At 42.3% G+C, this 23,640-nt stretch overlaps 1 protein-coding gene across 4 annotated transcripts in view; it reads right to left on the bottom strand.

The window, feature by feature from the left end:
- The window catches only part of LOC144691708 (uncharacterized), a 371,588-nt gene that overhangs the window by 65,642 nt on the left and 282,306 nt on the right, over window positions 1-23,640 (bottom strand). For all 4 annotated transcript variants that reach the window (XM_078560070.1, XM_078560071.1, XM_078560072.1 and 1 more), the window contains 4 exons: window positions 21,600-21,689; window positions 15,983-16,072; window positions 14,661-14,753; window positions 13,625-13,708 (listed from right to left, as the gene is read on the bottom strand). In XM_078560070.1, coding sequence (XP_078416196.1) covers window positions 13,625-13,708; window positions 14,661-14,753; window positions 15,983-16,072; window positions 21,600-21,689 — 357 coding nt within the window. The remainder of the gene's footprint in view (window positions 1-13,624; window positions 13,709-14,660; window positions 14,754-15,982; window positions 16,073-21,599; window positions 21,690-23,640) is intronic.

Here is a 23,640-nt window from a genome sequence, read left to right as displayed (position 1 = left end):
ACTATTTAAATGGTCTTAATAGGCCTTTGACAGTTCAGCGGGCATGCAGCCGAGTCGGCTGCGCGCCTGCCAAACCGAAAATCTAAATGACACGTGGTGGTGTCAGGACACCCATCCGATGTCACCGCATGTCATTTTACCTGTTGGCAAGTGGGCCCTGCTCCCACTTGCCGACCCGAAAATCCTTCCCATACAATGTTTTGTAAGGATAGCAGTGACATACCATAGGTCAATACTACAATGATGGGAGTGTTTATATTTGGATGGTGCTTTCCCAATACATGCAAAGTGTGTGCCTTGAGGAAAGCTATGCTGACATACCCTGTTGCCTTAAGGTGATAAAGGTTAATGTCACCCAGAAATGAAATAGGACTTTCTCCTTTCTGTGTCAGCTGGTACTCTAAATAAATGTATCTTGATATTAATCTGAGCTGATTACTTTTCCTGACAAAATCGTGCTCGTTAAAAATATCTGAAGTGATGTCCCACCTCCTGAAACTCAGCATAGAGGAACAGTTTGTTGATCTCTTAATGTGTATACTGCCAGCTATTTGTAAATCTCTGGATTCTTCCTTTGAGAGGAATGTGGTTTTGTCATTCATTCAGTCAGGTCATGGCTGACCTCAACTCCACGCACCTACCTTTGCCCTCCTCTCTCTTGGTACACTAAGAATCTATCAATCTCAGTCTTGATTCTTTCAATTGACTCAGCATCCACAAACTTTACAGGGAGCAAGTTCTAAATTTTCAATACATTTTGTGTGTAATAATGCATCCTGATTTCATTCCTAAATCTAATTCTAGATCTAATTTTAAGTTATGCCCTCTTGTTCCAGATTCCCTCACCTGAAGAAATTGTTTCTCTATAGCTACCCTAATGAATTCTTAGTCAGTTTAAACACCTCAATCAACCTTCTAAACTTAAAGCCAAATTTAGACAGCTTACCCTCATAATTTAAGACTTTATGTCATGCATCTACACTGTACCCCCACCAAGGACAATATAAATTTCCTGAGGTTCTGTACTCAAAACTGAATGCAGCACTCCAGACAGAGTCTAGTGCATTACCTTGAATTCTAAACCACTTGTTATAAATTCCACATTCACATTTCGTGATTTATGTACATGGATACCCAAATCCTGTTGCCTCCTCCGCAGCTCCTAGTCTCCCACCATTAAGAAAATATCCTGATTTGTCTTTCTCAATAAATGCACAGGCTGCTTGCTGAGGCTGCTGGCGTAAACATTGTTATTGAGGCTCAAATTTGAGCTGCCCTCTGGCCTCCTAATGGGTCATGAGCTGTTTGTGCTGCACTGAATTAAGCTCAGATGAATTCCCATCTTGGGAACTCTCCATAACTACAGGCATCACCCAACATGCAGCAAAAGCTTTTTATCTCAAAAGGAGCGGCAGAATATTTAAATAGCCACAAGTAAGTAATCTCCGACCAGTTAGTATTAAAATCCACATATGCTGAACTCAGAATTCAACAAACGTGGCCATTCTATTCCTTTTTCTCCCATTATCTGTACTTTATCCAAAGGCCTGATCACCAAAGCAATCAGGGTAACATAAGAGGCCAAGAAATTACATCACTGGTTATTATTCATGGAGAATGGGATTTTTGGTATGTACTCTGCAGTTAACAGTTTGCCATCTGCCCAGATGTCTTCAATTTTACCTCTAATACATTAACACATACACTTAAGACCAAAAATATAAAGTCAAAATGTCACTGAATAAGTAACAATAAAGAATGATGAGAAAAGTTATTCTTTATTACTTGTTTCTGTGATTTGTTGCCAATAATGAAATTTGGAAATTCATAACTACTCATTTCAGATGATGTCAGCTTCAGAACAGCAGGCAGACGTGGTGCATATTTGTGTTACTTGATTTTTAAAAAAATTTCCACAAATTAGTATGACCACATCGCTCAGAAGCAAAGCTCAGGCGTTGATACGTTTTGAGCTAACACACATTAATTCACGATTCTGTTTTAATTCTCCAGCCTATACTTTTGGCACAACTGTCAGTAGAAGTATGCCAGGGCAGGACTTCTGCCCACTCAACTAACCCAATGAGTAAATATTCCAGTGTTAGGTTAATTTGAATATTCTGGGTAAGCTCCTGGCTTTGTCAATGTTTCTGGTTAGGCATTTAATAAATTCGAAGGCAGGAAGAAGTGTGCTATTGCAAGATTTAAATGCCTGCAGTAAAGGATGTTAAATACAGCATTACAGGGTTTTTTTTTTTGGAAATAGGATTGTGGATCATTGTAAAATATCTCAGTGGTCAGCTACAGGATATTGAAGACCAAAGTTTTCAGGAATGGCAGTGCAGGTACTGCTGTCCCGAATGAGAGAGAGAAGGAATGTTCAATTTGGGACTGAATGGAGAAAACTTGCAAAAGATACTGTCCAGATACAAGGTAAGGAGGTGGCCGGGATACCGGTGTCAATGCACAATCCCACAGATGACAGGTCTCAACCACAAAAAGTTTAATAATTTTACCAGGTCAAGTAAAGCAAAAAGAGGTAACCACATCTTCCAAAATGCATGGAATTAATGACTTGAAGTGCTTTCCATTAGTACCCTGGAATTGTTGCAGGCAACCTTCTACAGCCTCAACCTTCACTAGCAAGGGTTCCTCACTTCCAGCCTTAGCTGTAGCCACAACACTAATAGCCTCAGTTGTTACGTAATTGCTTGTTTAATGTTATCACCTGCATTAAGGCCCTCATGTTGACTCCAAGGTTATACTTCACTCACTTCATTCTTAAAGGAGAAGACAGTCCTTAATACCACAAACTCTGCTGTCACACCTCCTATAAACGGGTTTTAAAAGCTGAAGGGTGGAAGCATGGACAAGCGGTGTTAGAGAGCTGGAAGCACACAGTCTTTGCGGTTGAGAGGATATGGGATCGGAAGCTCAGCTCTAGTTGACCAGGATGACAATGCTGTGTACAGTTTCGTTTAACCTTAGAGCAGAAAGGAAGGGGGATGGAACTGGTGGCAAGGCTACTGAGTTTGTGTAGGGAACTGAGGATAGTAGCTTCAGTCCTCCCAGTGTTTAACTTAAGAAAATTGAAGTTCGTCCATGATATTATGAAGGACCTGCTGCTCAACAATACAGAGGTAGTGGAAGAATTGTGAGAAGTGATTAGGTGGAATGCTCTTTCAGAGAGTCAAATGGCCTCCTTCTGCACTGTAAAGATACTGTGATACTGTGAAGTGGTGAAGAGGTTGAGCTGCATATCATCAGTGTACATTGGGAAGCTGAAGTTCTTAGCTAACATCTCCAATGGGCAGTAAGTAAATGAGGGTCTCCAGATTTTAAAAAATGTTGGCATGGCAAGAAAAACCATTCCTAGGAAATAGCCTTGTTTCAAATGGAAAAGGAGGAGTGGAACCAAGCCAGGGAAGTCCCACGTAACTGAACAATGGAGAGGAAATGTTGGAGAAGTATGGTTTGGTATTGTTATGGTATGGATAACCATGTCATAGATAAACGAGGAGGAATATTGCATCATAGTCACAATCACACAGGATGTCATTCTGACTTTGATTAGGGCTGTTTCACCGTTGTATTAGAGGTGAGGATAGATGTGGGACATCACTGACCAGGCTGGCATTTATTGCCTACCTGTAGCCATAGGTTTGGGAGGTGCTGCTGAAGAAGCCTTGGCTGCGTCCTTTAGATAGTACACACTGTACGCACAATATGGCAGATATTTAGGCTAGTGGATGAGGCATTGATATTTATTCTGATGATATTGAGCTTCTTGATTGTTCATGCAGCTGGACTCCAAGCAAGTGCAGAATGTTTAATTACACTTCTGTATAGGAGAATTTATATGGGCGGAAGTATTTAGGGAGGACTGGTAGTCAGAGGAGAGATGGAAAGGTGAGATGAAATGGGAATCTGAAATAATTGAGGATCATTTGATGAGGAGTTGCTCAGTGCAGAGACTGAGGATGGAGAATATCTAGGTGAGTAAGGAGGACGGGGTTGCTAGAAAATGAGGATTTTAAAGGCGAGATGAGAAGGGTGGAACAAGACAAGATGCTCCAAGGATGAGAAGGTACTAGAAGAGTGAGGGGAGAAACAAAGCTGTGAAGTGGTGATAAGAGACACCATTCAGTGCAGACAATTTGAGAGGGGCAGGTAGTGGAAAAGCCATCCAGGCGGGAAGGCTTTGTTAAAGGGAAAGATGTCATTGCTCAGAACTGAGTTTCCGTCAATATCAGGATGTCAATTTACAGTAAGGTTGTGGATGATGAGACACTTGCCTGCAAGTGAACCATAATTCTGGAAGGAAATAGGGAGGTGGCTGGTGATTGTTGATTCACCGTCAGAAGTTAAGAGCGGGGTGAGAATGATAGAAAAGTGGACTGGTGAAATTAGTGAGGATGTTAACAAGAGAAGAGAATGGTGCAGTTGGGATTATTACTAGATTTCTATGAGGCAAGGGTAACATGGATTGCAGAACCAAAGCAGGTAGATGGAGTTATGATATAGATCAACCATAATCAAACTGAATGGTGGATTAAACTAGAGGGGCTGAATGGCTACTCTTCTTATGCTTATAAGGAGGCAGTGATGAGTTCTATGAAGAATGCCAAGAGAGTCATAGAAACTAGCTGTGAGCTCATTAAAAGGAGATTCAAGCCTAGGACAATGGCAGGACAATTGGAAGGCAGGGGAATACTGATGTACTGGGTAGGGATTGGTGGTGTAAAAGTACATGAGAGAGTTGAAATAAATGGTGGCGTGACTAGGTCATTGGAAGGGGAAGATATAAGAGTGAAGGGTTCAATAGAAACAGGAAAAATAAAGAGGAGATAGAAGTTATGGGCTCAGGAACAGATGTGGATTTGGACTGCCATGTTACCATTGTTGAACCATGGTCAAAAGGGCTACATTAAGGAACCTTTTTGAAAAGGGCAAACCACTGCTCTTGGATAGTCATTATCTTAGCTGACATATGAATTAATCTTTGGAGCACTGCCATCAATTGTGGAACAGAGGAACAGGATTACTACCATCAAGCCTACTCCAGCAGACAGATCAATCTATTTATCTCCCTTTGCTCCATATCCTATGGTTCCTTCCCTAACAAAAATCTTATCGATTTCAGGCTTGAAAGCCCCAATTGGCCCAGTGAGGAAAATACCAAGGAAAAAAGTGGAAGCAAAGTAAAAGTAAAATTAGATGTTTAGTGGGAAATTTCTACTTGATAATAAATTAGCATTCATACTTCACATTATTGTGGTTACGTTGTATTCCCAGTGACCACAGCTGACCATCAAATTTATCATTTACAAACAATATATTTTATCACCCTTCATATTGGTGTGCCTTACAAAAGCAGAATGTTTAATACTATCAACAGCAATCTAATTTTACCATGGATGAGAAAATTATTTCCTTTAAAATAAAGAAAAACTGTGAGCATTATTTTAAAATATAAAGACTGCTTGGTTAAGATGCTGCAAGTTTACTATCAGTGATAAAACTGCTCTATTTATACAGCATTAAACTCTCAACTTAAAGGGCCATGAGTTCAAAACCTAGCCTTTACTCACAGTGAAATGTATTACTGTTATTTAGTGGAGTAGATCCATGCCACTTCCTGTCCTGAAAAGATAGCTTACACTAGCTCACCAGACACTTAACATACAAAAAAGCAGAATAGTGGGTAATACAAGTCTCACTGTCCAGTAAAAATAGATTCTTTATTTGCATACTGGTTCCAATGTTTAAGCTTTAGATTTGAAGAATCTGAGTGTTTTGACCTCAATATAGTCAAACATTCAGCCCAAATTAATTATGTGTTTATACATATGGTTCCTTTCTGGACCTCATTGCCATCAAGTTCCTTGCTTTAGCCAGGAGTTTGGAATGGTCTAACCTGGAAAATTCAATGCAATCCGTGTAAGTAAAAACTCTACTGAACTGCAGACAAAACTCTGGAGACAGTATATTGGCCAAGCAGTATGCTTTTCCAAGTGTACTGATTAAACTGTACTTAGGAGACAGAGCACATGCTAGGGACCAGGCCATAAGCAAACACACTGACATTGATTTTAATCCCAAGCAGGTTACAAAGCAAATGAGACTACAAAAGATGCTCACTAGCCTAAGCTTCAGGTTCTAGGGTATTTTTAACTCTTGGGCCTCAATTAAACAATATTAGTCCACATCTGAGGTAGAATTTAATGCTCTTCCCAGCACCCCCCACCCCCACCTCCCGACCTCCGTTGAGTTTGATGGCAGAAGGTGGGGGCGGAGGGGGGGGGAGAGAATTGGCTGCTGCCCTGATTAAGTTCGTGGCAAGAAGGCTCATGGACGGCTTTCCTGCCTTGCCGGCAATTAGGGCAGTTAATTGTACAATGAATGCCCACTTAATGGCCTCATCCGGCCACTGCTGGCATTCACCCAGCAGCGGGCAGGAGACTCGCCACATCGGAAGCCCAGAAAGCAAACCTTGTCTGTGGTGCTTGCAGGCTTCTAGAGAGTCCTTCATTGTCAGGCACTCAGTGTCTGATCGAGGGACCTGGCATCGATGGGGGTGGGGGGAGCATGCAGAGAACCACACACCCCGCCCTTATCTGATCAGTATCAAATTGCTGTTTGTGGGTACTTGCTGCAAGCAAATCGGCATTTCCTACACTACAACAGTGACTACACTTCAAAAGTTCTTTTTTTTACAATAAAAAGCGCTTTGGGACACCCTGAAGCTACATAAGTGCACGTTTTACTTTCTTTATTTCTTTCCTTCATGCTTTTGGCAGGGAAAGACCAGACAGCCTGTCAGATTGCAGGCCAATGACAGATGGGGAGTTTTGGATAAGTCTTGAGGGAAGTAGCAAGTAATCCAGGTTATCAAGACTGTGATTTGCATTATGTAACCTGGAGGAGCCTTCCTGTTTCCTCTATCTCCACAATGGAAAGTTTTACAATTATCTCGAAAGGCCTTATGTCCTTCCCACCAGTTGCTGACTTCTTTTAGCCTGGCAGGAAAGTTGCAGTAGTAAATGAAATTGGACTTTGATTGATGTCTTAAGCCCCTGATTAGCATTTGCACATTAGGCTCTCACCCAAATTCATCACCAACAAAACCAGCGACATTTAAATCAGAGAACATCAGCAAAGGAGTTAGAAAAGGAACCATTCCATTGACCACCCATTGCTCCATAGGAATGAAGGGCGGAATTTGACTGCCCCGTCATGGCCGGGCTGTAAAATCAAAAGTCTATTGGCTTCGGCGGGACCGGAAAATACCGCTGGAGGCATGGGCCATCAAATTCCACCCGAAAGCTTACACTCTCCTCATCGATTGACTTTATGGGAAAAGGCAGCACAAAACCAATCACATGCGAGATTTTATTAGTCAGGAGCTGGTGCGAAGGCAGAACACGCTGGGCAGAATTTTACGAGTCGGCAATTTAAATTTTCAGGAAGGCGGGGGCGCAGCAAAATCAGCTGCAGGCCCGCCGACCTGTCAATGGCCAATTGAGGCCATTGACAGGGTCAATTAAGTAACCTTAAGGATGGCGAGTCGGCCAGGAGCCTCGGCAGCAACTAGAAAAAAACATGAAACCTCATCCACAGGCGGGATGAGATTTCATGTAGGCTTTAAAAAATTTTAATAAAGATTTTGTAAAAATTATGGACATGTCCCAACTCATGTGACATTGTCGCATGAGGGGACATGTAAGGGAAATTTTATTTTTCTATTTTAGTCTTTTTTACATGTACAGCCGATCTCCCTGAGGCAGCACTTAGCCTCAGGGAGATGAGTGCGCTCTTTCGTGTGCATGTGCGAAAGAGTGCACTCTCAATTTTGGGATTCCCCACGCCTGCACAGGGAGTGCACAGCGCTTCCGTGCGGACGTCACGCTAGGTGGGCCTTAATTGGTCCGCCCACGTAAAATGAAGACGCGCCAATCGGAAGCACGCCCGTACACGCCCGCCCATCAACTTCCCCCCCAATGGGGGTAAAATTCAGCCCACTAAATTACAGGGCTGGGGTATTAAATCTCTCTGTGCTGCCGGTCAACTGCAGAGAAGCTGTGGACAGGGAAAGATTGGGAATCTCTTAGTCTCCTATCAGATTGCAGTAAATGGCGTGTGGAAGAGGTCTTTGAGGTCCTTGCCAGGGGAAGGGACAGATTCTAAGCCAGGTCGGCTGCAACTTTCCTTGTAATTCCTGGGAAGCACTGTTGCTATTCCTGACCCCACAATGGAAAGTTTTACACTCACTTCTTCAACTTTTTCACCAGTTGCCAAGCTGCTTCAGTCTCAGCCTGGCAGAAATCAATTGGGGTTTTACTGAGGCAATAGGAACCCTACAGATTAAAATAGGACATGTTGGGAAAAGATTGAGTTGCAAACAGCTAAGAAAGCTACCTGTTTTTAACTCTTCTGATTCCCACAAAGCAAGTAAACATCTACACCAGTATATTCATCCGAGTATACTAAATTGCCATAATTGAAACAATGGGTGTTGTCTTGTTTCAATGATGCACACAGGCCATCGACATTGTAGCTGAGCTAACTTTATTGATAACTCATTTTCCTAACATGAACACAAATCTGCAGTATCTGAACTCTGTCAAGACCAGCTCCAACATGTGCTATCTGACCTTCAACTCCCAGGTCAGGTGAACCCCTAGCTAGTACAGAGTAACTATTAGTATCTAGCACTGGAGTGCACTACCACAATCAGCTATTATCATGACTTTCCCTTTTCTTAAAAAAAAACTTTTACATAACTCAAATGCACAAAGTCTCTTATCTATTCTTTCTCACTCTGTTTTGATCAGTCTATTTTGTCTTTTACTCATCTCTCTATCTCTGTGGTTTTCTCATAATCCTTCCACTGGATGTTCTGAATAGTGACAGAGGTGATTTTGAAGGACAAGGGCCTTCTCACCACTGTGTCATATCGCCCCTTCGATAGTTTTCAAGACTCTCAGGCTTTCTCTGGTTATCTGTTGCTTCACTGGTCCATTTTGGTTTTTGATCTTCAGCTACGCTTTCTGGTTCAGAGCAGGGTTGTGTTTCATTTGTTTTCCGTAAGAATTTCCGGTTTCTCCTGTACTGTTGTCCGTTTGGAGTCTGCACTATGTAAGACTTTGGTTCTCCTGTGATTCCTGTGACAACAGCAGGAATCCAGATCCCTTCATGCTCAATCCTCACTGTCTCCCACATTCAGGTCAGGCAGAGGCAGGGCACCTCGAACAAAGTACCGTTTCTGCTTCTGCTGTCTCAGTTTGAGCAGGTCCTGCACGCTGTAGCTCATTGGCTGTGGAAATAATAGTTGGGGCGCTTTTGGAAGCTTAGTTCTTAGTCTTCTCCCCATCAGGAACTTTAATGCAGTATTCCTGAAATCCAGCAGAGCCAGGTAGGGGTCTATTCCATCCGCCTTTGCCTTCTTCAACACGTGTTTTAAGGTCTGCACAGTACGTTCCACCATTCCATTGGATTGTGGATATTTGGGACTTGACGTAGTGTGGCAAAACTCCCAGTCCTGTGCAAATTTGTGAAACTCACTGCCTGAGAATTGTGGACCGTTGTCTGAGATCAGCACTTCAGGTATGCTGTGGTGAGTTAAAACTGATTTTAAATGATTTATTACAGTGATGTTCTGACTATCATTTCTCAGCACCACAGACACAAAAAACTTTGAGTAATGATCTACTGCTAGTGGATACTCACTGGGCAGGATCTCCCAGTCGGCAAGCAGCGGCAGGGCCCGCTCACCGACGTGTAAAATGACGCGGAATGACGTTGGGTGGAACTCGGGCGGGATGAGGTTTCATGAGGGTATTTAAATTTTTGTTAAAGGTTTCAATAAAAGTTATGGACATGTTCCAACTCATGTGACAGTGTCACATGAGGGGACATGTCAGGGAAATTTTTTTATCATTTGTATTACAAGTTTTAATTCCGAGCCGATCTCCCTGAGGCAGCACTTAGCCTCAGAGAGATCTGCGTTCTCTTTTGCGCGCATGCGTGAAGGAGCGCACTCCCGGCTGAGGGAATCCACCCCCCCAACCGCCCGCACAGGGAGGGCATAGCGCTTCCGAGCCAATGTCACACTGTAAATGGCGGCGCGCCCACGATTTGGGATGAATTATCGGAGGCGCGCCTGCCCGTGCCCGCTCCCGCATTTCCGCCCCAGACGTGGGGAAAATTTTTCCCACTGCTGTCAAATGTGAACAAGTCCACTCCATCGCCGATGCGCGATGTTGGGTGTGCGTCCCGACGTCACCACGCATCATTCCGATTTTCAGTTTGGCGGGCGCACACCAGAGTCGGCTGCGCGCCCGCTGAACTGTCAAAGGCCAATTAGGCCATTTAAATATCAATTAAAATACTTAACGGAACTGCCCGTCCAACCTTAAAGTTGGGGGGCAGGCGAAGAGACCAGGTGGCTTTCACATTTATCATATACCTCATCCACAGGCAGGATGAGGTTTCATGAAGTGTTTATAAATTGAATAAAACTTTTTTATTAAAGTTCATTGACATGTCCCAGCTCATGTGACACTGTCACATGAGGGGACATGTCTTAAAAAATTTTTCTTTTCTTTATTAAAATTTTTGACAATCAAACTAATCTCCCTGAGGCAGCCCTGTGCCTCAGGAAGATTTTGTGAAAGAGCGCAGGCCCCTACTCAGCCTGCTCCCCCTGCCCGCACAGGGAGCGCACAGCGCTTCTGGGTGCACGTCACGCTGGGCGGGCCTTAATTGGCCTGCCCATGTAAAATGGCAGCGCCCGCGGTCGGCTGCGCGCTAGCCCGTGCCCGCTCCCGCTCAGTCCCTCCGATGGGGAGAAAATTCTCCCCACTGTGTGGTTAAAGTGGTTCCTTTTGTTGCCATTTACTGTACTTTTGGCACACTGCACACGCATTCACCATTTCCCCGATTTGTACCCCCATTCCAGGCCAATACATTACATCTCAAAGTCTTCTCCTACATGTTTCTATGTCAAGGTGACTTTCATGTATGTGCTGCAGCATTTCTTTCCTCAGTGTTGCAGAAATTATGGTCTTTACTCCCATGAAAAGTATTCCTTCTGCTACATGAAGTTTTTCATGAAGGTTCCAGTATTCTTATACAGCAGAAGGGGCTCTGCTCTGATGTGTGGGCCAGAGAGTTTGCACAATCTGCTGCAGTTTTCTCAGGGTGGCGTTGTTCTTAGTCGCTTTCCTGATCTCATCCAGTTTGGTTACAGCCACAGGTAAGTTCTTTGTCAGCATGTGAACCTGCGCTTCCGTTTCTTTATCCTCTTCCTCCTGGGTAGGTATGCACGTGACAGAGAGTCTGTGATGTACATCTCCTTGCCAGGTTTGTATTTAACTCTGACTTGGTACTTCTGCAGACGCATTAGTAACCTTTGGATTCTTGACGGTGCACAGTTCAGGGGATTTTTAAGTAGAGCTTCCAAAGGCTTATGATCAGACTCTACCTCCATGACTTTGTCACAGACAAGCTGGTGGAAGTGTTCTAGGCCAAACACAATTGCTAGCATTTCTTTCTCTATTTGGGTATACCGCTGCTGTGTTTCAGTCATTGCCTTTGAAGCCTATGTCACTGGTGCCTCATTTTGCAAGAGGTCAGCTCCCAGGCCAGTCTTTGAAGCGTCCACTGAGATCTTGACCAGCTGACTGGCACCGTAATACTTTAACACTGGTGCCTGGGTCAGTGTTCTCTTCAGACTGGTCAAAGCCTCCTGGTGGATTTGTTCCCAGTGCCACTCCACACCTTTTTGTAAAAATTCTCTGAGAGGTTCTGTCAGGTCTGACATGTTTGGAATGAATTTCCCAAGATAGGTCACCATTCCCAAAAACCTCTCCAAGTCTTTCTTACATTCTGAGCCTGGCATGTTCACGATTGCAACAATTTTACTCGGGTCCAGCTTCAGTCGCTCACTTGTTAGCACATGTTCCAAGTACCTGATTTCATGAAGACCTATTTTGCACTTTTCCTTCTTCAACCTGAGGTTCCTTTCTCTAGCTCTGGCCAGCACCTGCCTCAGTCTGTGGTTCTGTTCTTCTCGTGAGGCTCCTCAGACTAGCACAACATCGATATAGGTTTCCACACTCTTTAACCCTTCAAACAGCTGCTTCACTGTTTGCTGGAACACCTCCAGAGCTGAATTAATACAAAAGGTCAGCGTAAAAACCTGCATTGCCCGTATGGCATGTTGAAAGTGCCGAGATAGAAACTGCATTCATCCAGCTTGACCTGACAGAAGCCTGAACTCGCATCCAAGACTAAATAGTATTTAGCATCAGTTAGCTTGCACGTGATCTCTTCTACTGTGGGCAGCTGGTGATGCTCTCTTTGTACTGCCTGGTTTAAGCCTCTGGGACCCGGACAGACTCGCAGATTCCCATCTGATTTTTCTACAATTACAATTGGATTAACCCATTTTGTCGGTTCTTCAATTTTCTTGATGATGTGAAGTTTCTCCACTCTGTCCAACTCTGCTTTCAGTCGGTCTGTCAGCATTACTGGTATTTTCCTGGGCGGTTGTATTTTGGGTGTCACAGTTTTGTCAATCTTGATGGTGTGTTCTCCCTTTACGCAGCCAATCCCCTGGAACACATCTTTATACTCGTTCAGGATGTCATTAGTGGTGACAGTCATTATTCTCTTGATTAGCTTCAGATTTTCACAAGCTTTGATTCCAAGAATGGGTTTTTCATCAGTTTTCACCACTATGAATGGAAGTGCTTGAGACTGTTTTTTGTAGTTCACTTTAATTGTGCACTTGCCTTCCATTGCAATTTTTTCACCTGTATAAGTAGGCAGAGGCCACCAGCTCTCCATTGCTAGTCTGTGCCACCGGGAGCAGTGGCTGCTACCAGTAACGCATGCACCAGAGGCCTAGGATCAATGAGGGACCCAGGCCACAGATCATTGAGGGAGAGATGAGTGTCGTGGGGAGAATGTCACTATTCCCCCACTGCTGGGAGGGGCACTAAATTCCATCCAATGTATTCAGCAGATGCTGTGGATCTCAGGTACAGTAAAATGATCAGGTCCAAACATATGCTAACATTAAGACAGAGCAATGTACTTATGCCGCTACAGTCATGATTATGGGAGGGAAAATAATAAATTTCTCAATAGTTGCTATTGAGTGAACTTTGCTGGGTGCACGTCAATTCATGCATGACTTTATCAAGTTCAGCTGTAATGAAGGTACCAATGCGTAATCACTAGCTTTGGAACCATACTTTGGCAAGAAATCAACGAGGAATTGGAGGCAAAATAAAAATATGAAAAAAAGTTTCTAAAAGATTTGTGATTAAGATGTTTAATTTATGCTATTGTAGTGGCAAGTTTCATGACCATAGTTGGCATTCAAATTTACTATTTACAGATCTTTCAGCCAGGTAGCTATAGCAGAAATATCTTACAAACAGAAAAAACATCCCTATTAACAGAAGCAAGTAAAAATATTGGAACTGTTCAAGGAGTCTTTTGTCTAACCATTAACAGACAAGTAGATGGATGATACATAGAAATAAACAATTGTCATTGAGTTATCATCCCATTTTGCAAAAACACAGCTGTGTATAACATTATTCACCAATACCTGTAAACTTCTGCTTCTGCTTGGTAACAGGTTTACGCACTGGTTTTGAAGTGATGGGGGAACTATCTGACAGAGGATCAGATTCTGTAAAAGAGAACAAACAAATACAAAAATATGACAGTTAAAAATGTATTTCATGAGAGCATTTAAATTAATTGTGGCACAAAAGATGGAGCAAAATGTTAGGATCATATTCCAATTTGGAAAAAATGTAATTATCTTATTTATATACATGCAACAGCGAAGCTTTAAGACACTGTAATACATTTAATAACCAAGAAAGTTTATACTTAAGGCATGATGCAGTGCATTGATCAAGCATTTTATATAAGCAATGATTTGAACTTCATTAGAGAGGCACACTTGATGAACCAGGAATGTTAAATTCCACAAAACATGCAAAATATTGTTCATACAATATATTGGCCAAGTGCTTAAAACATGAGGTACACATTGCATTGGCTACTTGATACAGTCCGAGCAAAAGTGAGTATTGAATTCCAAGCAAACCAGAGTGCATTGATAACTAAAACATATTTGACATCAAGGCAAAGGGAAGCAATGCACTGCATGTAATTATGAATAGCAGAGTAGCACAACATTTGTTTCTGCATACAGGCTGGCATCACTTCAGTTTATCCTTAAAAACTGCAAAACCTCACTGATATCCTTTTACAGATCGATACCTTTCACAGATAGAACCAAACTCAACAATAATCTATTTTCTGTAATATCTCACCTCTTTATCAAAGCAAAACATCCAAAACCCTGAATCTACTCTTCCAACATCCCCACCTTTTTTTTCAGACCTTTTGCAGAAACAATCTTTTTGCATTTTATCCCAATGATGAACAGTTTTTTTTTCAAATAATGCAGAAGGTAAATAGATGGACTATATTAGTGCTGCACAAAACACAGAGACATGAATGCAGACTGTTGAACATGTGAACAATGGGTGATTAATTGATGGTTATAAAGTGTTCAGCATACTATCACATGACAACAGTCAAACCCATGCTGGTATTTTTAGAAATACCTGAGATATCCTTTTTCCCAGTGCTACCAAACTGAGGTTGAACAGGGCTTGTTTTGCGCACATGTGGAGTTTCAGAGGTTGGAAACCCATTGTCTGTGAACGATAAAAAATAATGCAAGCTTCTATCATCTCTCATCCAAATGTGAATGGTACTGAATGTAGTATCTATGTATTTTCTGTACATCAACATAAATCGTCGATGGTGAAATTCATTTACTTTGCATCTGATGAAAGCATTGTCCATATTCCATTCCAATCACAGTGTATTGACCATATGATTTACTTCATAGAATTATAAGCTTCATGCGAAATGGTGAGCTGAATAGCCAATTCAATGTCATTCAATATCCCTCACTCAAGAATAAAAGCGATTTGACGAGAGCTATTCAGGTAATAGCAATACTTGAATCCCATGGAAGATTCAACATTGGCCCAGTGATACATTTCACAAGAAGCACAATCACCAAACCCCAGTGATATGCATAACTTATTGAACAACCAGCATGCCTCAGGCAAATATTATAAAAGAACAACACGATGGATGGTGCACTGACCTTCTAAAATATTTCATGCAAAAGCAACAAAAGACTCCGTGCAAGAGACTGTGTAATGGTGACCACATAAGTGCAACATATAATGCAATAAATCAAGTGAATATGTCATAGGATATATGGTATACTTATTGATGTCACAGCAACATGCATCAACCTTAATATTGATCAGGAAATATATTTTATACTCCTTTATCTCAAGTTCATGAGGTGCACTGATGAGGCATAGTGGGAATAAGCAAAGCCCTTAAAAGCTATACAACACAATGCCAATTGGTCACTTCACATATTTCAAACAACAACAATGAGCAAACACCATGCAAGATATAGTGTGCTGATTGCCTAGTACATTTTGAATTTGTATTCATTACTAGGAGAAAACAGAATTTACCAGTTTTAAGTGAAAACGTAGCATAACATTTATGACACAAGAGTTGCACATTCATGTCTTAAAATTACACATTTAAATATTTTCTCTGGTCTCAATTTGGGTCACTACTGTAGTTGTTCTCTGGCTTGGTATCATTGTTGATGCTAAACAATCATAGAGACCTTTATCACCGGTTTCACCTGTATCACCTTCTATCTATATTTCTGCTTAATGTCCTAGTTCTCATATTTCCTTCTAAATCTACAAACAACACTAAAGATAACAGTTTAAAGATGAAACTGTAGTTTTTTTTAAAAATCATTCAGTTATTGAATAAATGCAGTTTCACATAATGTTACAACACCATCAGGACCCATCCCAGGGACATTTACTGCAATTACCTGTCAAATTCTTGTCCTCTATGTTATCAAATGCAGGTTGTTGGCTTTGATTGGACATATATGGAGTGCCAGAGATTGGCAGTTTATGCTCTGTAAGGGATAACAAAGAAACCAAATACATACCCTTGTGTCTTTCACTTAAACAACACTAATATTAATAAGCCGGCCTCTCTCTAACTTAAGAAAGTATACTTATGCCTTTTTTATTGGTAAATTCCATGTGATTCATGCAAACATATTAACAAGTGACTTAATAACTACTCTAACAAAAAAATAATATGCTGGCTCAAGAAACAACAGACGGGATTTTCCTCTATCTTTCTGCCTGTTTAGCAGCAGTACTGGATGGAAAGTTTTGCCATTTCTGCTCTGTGTGTTTAGGCATTGTCTCAACTATACACTGGATCTCTCTGCCTAAGTGAGCAGGATGTGCATATTTAAAAGAGGTAGTAAAGACTGAGTGATACAATGGTCCAGGCTTTGTGGTTAAGGATAATCAGTGGTTTTTACTTCCTGTTTTGTTGTCCATGAGAATTCTTCACTATGATTGGCTGCTAAGTCTGCTTGGTGACATCACTGGTTTCCAGAAATCCCCTTGAACTAATGTTAACGTCAATAAAGGGGAAGTCCAGGTCACAGAGATCATTAGATCTTTGTGGGTTCTTTGCTGCTGGCAGCAAATGATGCACACCACTCCCACCAGCATTCAATAGTTATCCACCATTACTAGGTGACAGGATAAGGAGAAGAAAAGTTAAATGGCTCCAGCAGGAACATTTTGAAGAAAGAAACATTCCAGCAATGAGTTTTGGATGGCCTCAAGTTTACAGAAAGTAGAGCATAGGAGACCAGCTAGGAGCTCTTTAAAATAGTCAAGTCTGGAGGTAACAAAGGCATAGGTGAAGGTTTCAGCAGGAGAAGAATTGCAGAAGGGACAGAGTCACACGATGTTAGAGGTGGAAGTAGGTGGTCTTTGTGATGGCACAGATTTGTGGTTGAAAGCCCATCGTGGGGTCAAGTGTGATAAGGAGGTTGCAATCAGTTTGATTCAGCCTCAAACAATTGCAGGGAGAGGAATGAAATTGCTGGCTAGGGAGCAGTTTCTAGCAGGCACCAAAGACAATGGCTTCAGTCTTCCAATATTTAATTGGAAGAAATTTCTACTCATCAGACAAGCAGTTTGACAAGTTCGAAACAGTAGAGAGGTTGAGAGAGGTGGTGGGCACCCTCAGCACACATGTGGAAATTAACACTGTTTTTGGATGATGTTACCGAGGGGCAGCATGAAGATGAGAAATAGCAAGAGGCCAAATACAGATTTTTGGGGGACACCAGGGTTACTATGTTGGTGAGAAGAGAAGCCATCAGTGACGATTCTTCAGCTATGTTTAGATAGATAAGAGCAGAACCAGGCAGGTGATGAACAGCTGGTGGGATCTGGTATGATCAACCATGTCAAAGGTGCAGAGAAGTCAAGAAGGATGAAGGGGGATAGTTTATCTTTGTCATAGTCACACAGGATGTCATTTGTGGTTTTGATAAGTTTCTGTACTATGGCAGACGCAGATTCCTGATTGGAGGGATCCAAACATGGAGCTCAGGAAAAGATGGGAACAGATTTGGGAGGCAACAACACATTCAAGAACTTCGGGACAGGATTTTCGGGTCGTCGGGTGTGCGTGGTGGGTGGGCCTGGGAGAGGCTGGGAAACGGGCTGCCACCTGTGATTGGCCCCCGACCACGATTTCACACTGGCTGGCCAATTAACAGCCAGCCAGTGTGAAAAGCGCACTGAAAGGCCCAGCGTTGCCGGGGTGGGGATGGGAAGAGGGCGAGCACTGAAGTCAGCGCAGGCACGGGGGAAGCACGCAATGAAAGATCCCTGAAGGCAGAGAGCTGCCTCAGGGAGCTGAAGAATTTTAAATGCAAAAAAAATTATGAAATTTCAAAAAAAAATTCCACCCATTAGAATCACTCACTTAAACATATTGATGATAAAAATTCCACCCAAACATTTTTTTAAAAATTAATATCGGAAACCTCATCCTGTCCTTGGATGAGGTTTCCTCAAAAATCCAAAGGCCGCTTGGCCGATTCGCCTGCCTGCCAACCGTAATGTGGGACAGGCAGCTAAAAATCCAGGTCAATTACTACCTTAATAGCCTTAAAAGGGCCCCCTGCCAACTCTTGCACGCGCCCACCAACCAAAATATTGTGCGAGTGCACGATGAAGTCGGGATGCTCGCCCGACGCCATCATACGCTATTTCATACTCGGGCATGTTGGGCATGTACCCACCTGCAGAGCGAAAAATCCTGCCCCGGAGAGGAAAGGGAGGTTGGGGATGGGGTGGTAGTTTGCAAGGATGGAGGAACGACTAAAGGGAAGAATACAGTCGGATCCCTAGGTCTCGGTATTGGGAACACTGATATATCTGATCTATTTTTATGACCTGCACTTGTGTATAGGAGGCACAACTTTGCACATGATACAAAACTTGGAAAGATATTAAGCAGTGAGGAGGGTGGTATCAGATATCAGGAGGAAATAAATAGACTGTTGAAATGGGCAGACACATGGCAAGCGAAATTTACTGGAGATTTATCAGACTGATATCTGGGATGTGGATCTTCAGTCATCTGGAGGGTCTAGAGAATCTAGGATTGTTCTCCTTACGTCAAATGTTGAGAGATTTAAGAAAGGTGTTCAAACTTAGAAGGGTTTTAAAAGAATAAGTAAGAAATTGTTTCAATTGATAGGAGGATCAGTGAAAAGAGGACATAAATTTGAGATCATTGAAAGATTTTTTAAAAAGTCATGGATGTATATTGTGTCTTTTATGACCTCAGGACATTCCAAAGCACTTTACAACCCAGTGCAGTCACTGTTGTAATGCAGGAATACAGCATCCAATTTACACACGGCAAGCTCACATAAACAGCAAGGTGATAATGAGCAGATGATCTGCTTTTTTCATTGTGTTGATTGAGGGATAAATCCTGACCAGGACACACAGGATAACTCCCTTCCTCTTCAAATTAGTGCAATGCAACGTTCCCTGTAAAATGTTGTTGTTATGTGCTGCTTGTTTTTTCAATGTGCTGTAATATTAAATGTTCTCATGTGGTTGCAGTATTTCATACTGAACAATGCCTGTGTGGTACCTTCCAGGCTGCTGTGTGACCATGAATGAGAACATTAGTACCATGGGATCTTTTACATCTACCTGAGTGGGCAGATGGAAACACGGTTTAACGCATCATCTAAGGGATAGCACCTTCAACAGTGTAACGCTCCCTCAGTACTGCACTGATGTGTCAGCCTAGGGTTTTTGCTCAAGTCCCTGGAGCAAGCTTGACCCCACTTTTTTCTGTCTCAGAAGTGAGAGTGCTACCGGGCTTGACACTGCAATTGGTAAGGGAACCAGAAGGAAGATGAAAAGACATTTCTTTATGCAGCAAGTTACTAAGATCTGGAATGCATTACCTGGATGCAGGTTGTAAAGGGAATTGGATAAATGCTTGAACAGGGAAAAAGTGCAGACCTATGGGTAAGAAGCAGGGAAATGAGGCCAACTGTAGAGTTCTTTCAAAGAGGCAACAAAGGCATGATGGGCCGAATGGACTCTTTCTGTATGGTAAGTTTCTATGATTAAGACAACTGGGGAGGCTGGTTAGTCTCTTAAGCTGTTGCAGACTGTGGTATCCTTTAGCAACTTCTGCCAAGCAGTGTGCCAAAAATAACTAAATGAAGCTAATCTTGGGAAATTACCCAGAGTTAGCACCAGGGCAGATGGGAGGCCCCAAATTCCATTCTGCCACACTTCTGGCAGCATTTCCAAAGACAAGGTAAATCTTGGAAATATATTAATACATTTTATGAAAATTAAGTCCAACAAGCACCATACAAGGCACAGTATATTCAGCATCTGAAAGAGATGGCCCAGCCAGCGGAGCCCACATCCCGTGAATGAATTAAAAAAAACACAAGTATAGCATGATAAGATGCTAGACACTGGATACAAAAGTAATGTTTTTGCTGAAAGACATAATATTTATCAATGTGCACATATAAACACAAATTTTCAACTTCATGGCATGTACAATTTACCAGCCACGCAACATAATTCAGCCAAGCCAATGAAATTCAAGAGATTTGTAAGCTTCACAAATAGCAAGAAAAAGACTCCATGCAAAGATACAACGCACCAGAGTTTACCAAGTACCAGATAACGTATACAACACGGGAGGTATTACAGGATAGTTTCATTGTCACTTAAAATTGCATAAATAACTCTGTCTTTCAATCTCAACAACAACAAACTTGCATTTATAAAGCAATTTTGTTGCAATAAAACATCCCAAGGCAATTCATTGCTGTACAAACAAAATTTGACAAGGAGCAACACAAGGAGGGCAGATGACATAAAGCTTGGTCGAGGGGGTAGGTCTTAAGGAGCTTTTTAAAGAGGAGGAAAGAAAGAGAGCAAGGTTGAGAGTTTCAGGGAGGGAATTTCAGATCTTAGGGCCTTGGGAGCTCAAGGCACAGCTGCCACCAGTGGAGCTTAAGAGGCTAGAATTGATGGAACACCGATATATTGTATGACTGGAAGAGGCTACAGAAATAGGGAACACTGAGGCCATGAAGGGATTTGTAAACAAGGAAGAGAACTGCAAAATTGAAGGGCTGCTTGTATAGGTCAGCAGACACAGGGGCGATGAGCGAATGAAACTTGGTGAGAGTTAGGACATGAGCAGAGGCTTGGATGACAAGTTTACGGAAGGTATAAATTTGGAGCTGGCCATGAGTATGTTGGAATAGGCAAGGCCAAAGGTAACAAAGGTCTGGATGAAGGCTTCAGCAGCAGATAAGCTGAGACAGGCTTGGAGTCAGGCCATGTTGTGGAGGTGAGGTAGGCAGTCCTACGATGGCACGGATATGCAGTTGAAAGCTCACCTTGTGGCAACTAGGACATCAAGGTTGCAAACAATCTGGTTCAGCCCCAGGCCATTGCCAGGGAGAAAGATGGAGCCAGTGGCTAGGGAACGGAGTTTGTGGCAGGGTCAGTCTACCCAATGTTTAGTTGGAGGAAATTTCTGCTTATCCAGCACTGGATGCCAGACAAGCAGTCTGACAATTTAGAGACAGTGGAGGAGTCGAGAGAGAGGGTGGTGATCGATCCTTGGGGTATGCAGATGTAACTGTGTTGGAGTGGGAAGGGAAACCATTGCAGGTGATTGCAAATAATTGCTTGTTTATCAATATGCTTTATGGCAAATAATCAGAAACAAAATCATATGGGCTTGAAACGTTAACTCTGTTTCTCTCTCCACTGATGCTGCTCGACCTGCTGAGTTTTTCCAGCATTTTCTGCTTTTGTTTCAGATTTGCAGCGTCCACAGTATTTGGCTTTTATCTTTGTTCATTTGGTTATAATGTAAGAGAAATGTTGTACTCGACCACTGATAAAAATGGCAAGGCAACATGAAAGATGGAGCAGTATATTAAACTGCATTCCTTACAATAACTTAAGTACAAAATACATTTTTAGGCAAGACATTGCACAAGTAAATAGTGCTTCCAATGTTAATGACAGCATCGGCTCTTAGGCATTTACCTGTGAACTTCTCATCTTCTTTGCTACCGAGTTCAGATATTGGAGTTGACCTGAACTTGGGGGAAGTATCAGACTTTGTCGGCTTATGGGCTGGAAAGAAACCAAAGAGAAACCTTTGTATCTTTCACCAAAATGGCACTGGTGTTGATAAATTGCCATCTCTATACTGTAAAGAACATATATGACTATTCTTTAATTGGTCAATTCAATATGTTTTATATAAGCATATAAAAAATGGCCTGATGATTGATCTGTAACAATGCCCAGCACTGCCTTATGAATTGTCAGCTTTACAACTTTGCAATCAGGAAAGCACTGATGGTAGGTGTTCTGAAAGATGCAAGGGAGTTTGATGGTGACATCCTGATGCAGAAGTCCTCTTACTCAACCTTTCTTCTCACAGTTGGCCATCACATCCCAATTCTGACCCTCAACATCAGCACCTTACCTATTCCTTATTGTCAAACAATAGAATCAAACACCAAACAGTCCTTTCATGAAATATTCCACTGACTTAGTGCAATTATTTACCAATCTGTTACTATGCACCTTCAGTCCCTCCGAGTTGCTTCTCTGATGTTTTTCAAACCGGAAAATACTAGCCCCAAAATTTGCATTCCATCATTCAGGGCCCCAAAGTGAATTGACTAACTTGCCTGGATCACTCATGAAATAGAGGAAGGTTTGCAGATGCTTTTGCAGCTGTTATTTTCTCTGAGCTGCCCAGAAACAAGTTGAAATTCTCATGGATGTTGGTGAACAGCCAGGTGGTGGACTCCATCAGTATCTATTAATATGCTGCACATCTTTGAAGAGGACATGCAGAATCTCCATTTATGTCTCACCCTCTGCTAACATCCATTGCTTCACAGGATTTGAGACTAGTGAGCACTTGCTCTTCAGCCAGCCCCTTATACATCATGCCTTTGTACAATTATATCAGGCTAGGCTCCAATTACACATCTGCATTGTCAGGCTTCTTTATACGATGTGTCTCATCATGTGTCAATTTGTCATCTACACTATCTTTGCCCCCTCAAGGAGATTGCTGAGTGCAAGGATGAATGACGAGTATGTGTGTGTGTTTGTGTGTGTGGCTGCCAATGTTGCCAGAGGTAGAAAACAGTGCAAGGTCTTGCAATCGTTTTTGCTGGTATAGACACTCCTACTCCTAACTGGCAGGTCACATTTGAAGGCTTGCTTTATTGCTTCCTCTGTTAAATATTGGAACATCTCTAGCATTACCTGTCATCGTCTTCTTCAGGGAGGATGCATAATGCCCATTGCTGTTCTGATAAAAGGTCATCAACCTGAAACGTTAACTCTGCTTCTCTCCACAGATGCTGCCTGATCTGCTGAGCATTTCCAGCATTATTTGTTTATATTTCAGCATCCACAGTATTTTGCTTTTGTATTAGAGGTTTGAGAATACTCAGTGCAGCTACATGGGCATCCATGGATGCAAGGTGAAGGAACGCATGGGTGCAAAGGGACAGTTCCTAATGGTATTGGAACAGCATACACATATTTGTTTAGCATTGCAAGCTTCCATTTTGCCCCTTCTGGTGAGATCACTGAATTCTTTGCAACAGTGCAGCCACTGTCTTGACAACCAGATGTTTGTTGTGCAAAAAGAGGAAGTTCTTCCTGTGTTGTACTTGCTGCAGCAAGATTTTTATCACCTCATCATCAAAGCTGGAGGCCCTTCTTCTCCCCAGGTTGCTGCCAGATATTTCTTCAGTTGAATAGGGCACGCCTGTCTCAACGAGCAATATCTACAGCAATGATTTTTCTCTCTACTCAGCACATGCTTGACACATGGAACTAGGTGTAAGCGGTGCATGCCCATAATATGAAAAGCATCCAAATCTGGAAATGCAGGTGGATTCAGGTACATCTCACTCGGTTTCTTTCAGCTGCACACCACCCAACTTACACATGAGGAGCTGGTGATTTGTGGCTGGCAGTTTCCTCCCCAGCCCCAGTCACTGCAAGTGTGGTGGACAGGCAGGCTTAGCATTCATCCATTTGACTCACTGCT

Source organism: Cetorhinus maximus, chromosome 16 (assembly GCF_964194155.1).
Source record: "Cetorhinus maximus chromosome 16, sCetMax3.hap1.1, whole genome shotgun sequence".
NCBI lineage: Eukaryota > Metazoa > Chordata > Chondrichthyes > Lamniformes > Cetorhinidae > Cetorhinus > Cetorhinus maximus.
This window is presented reverse-complemented; position numbering and strand designations above follow the sequence as displayed.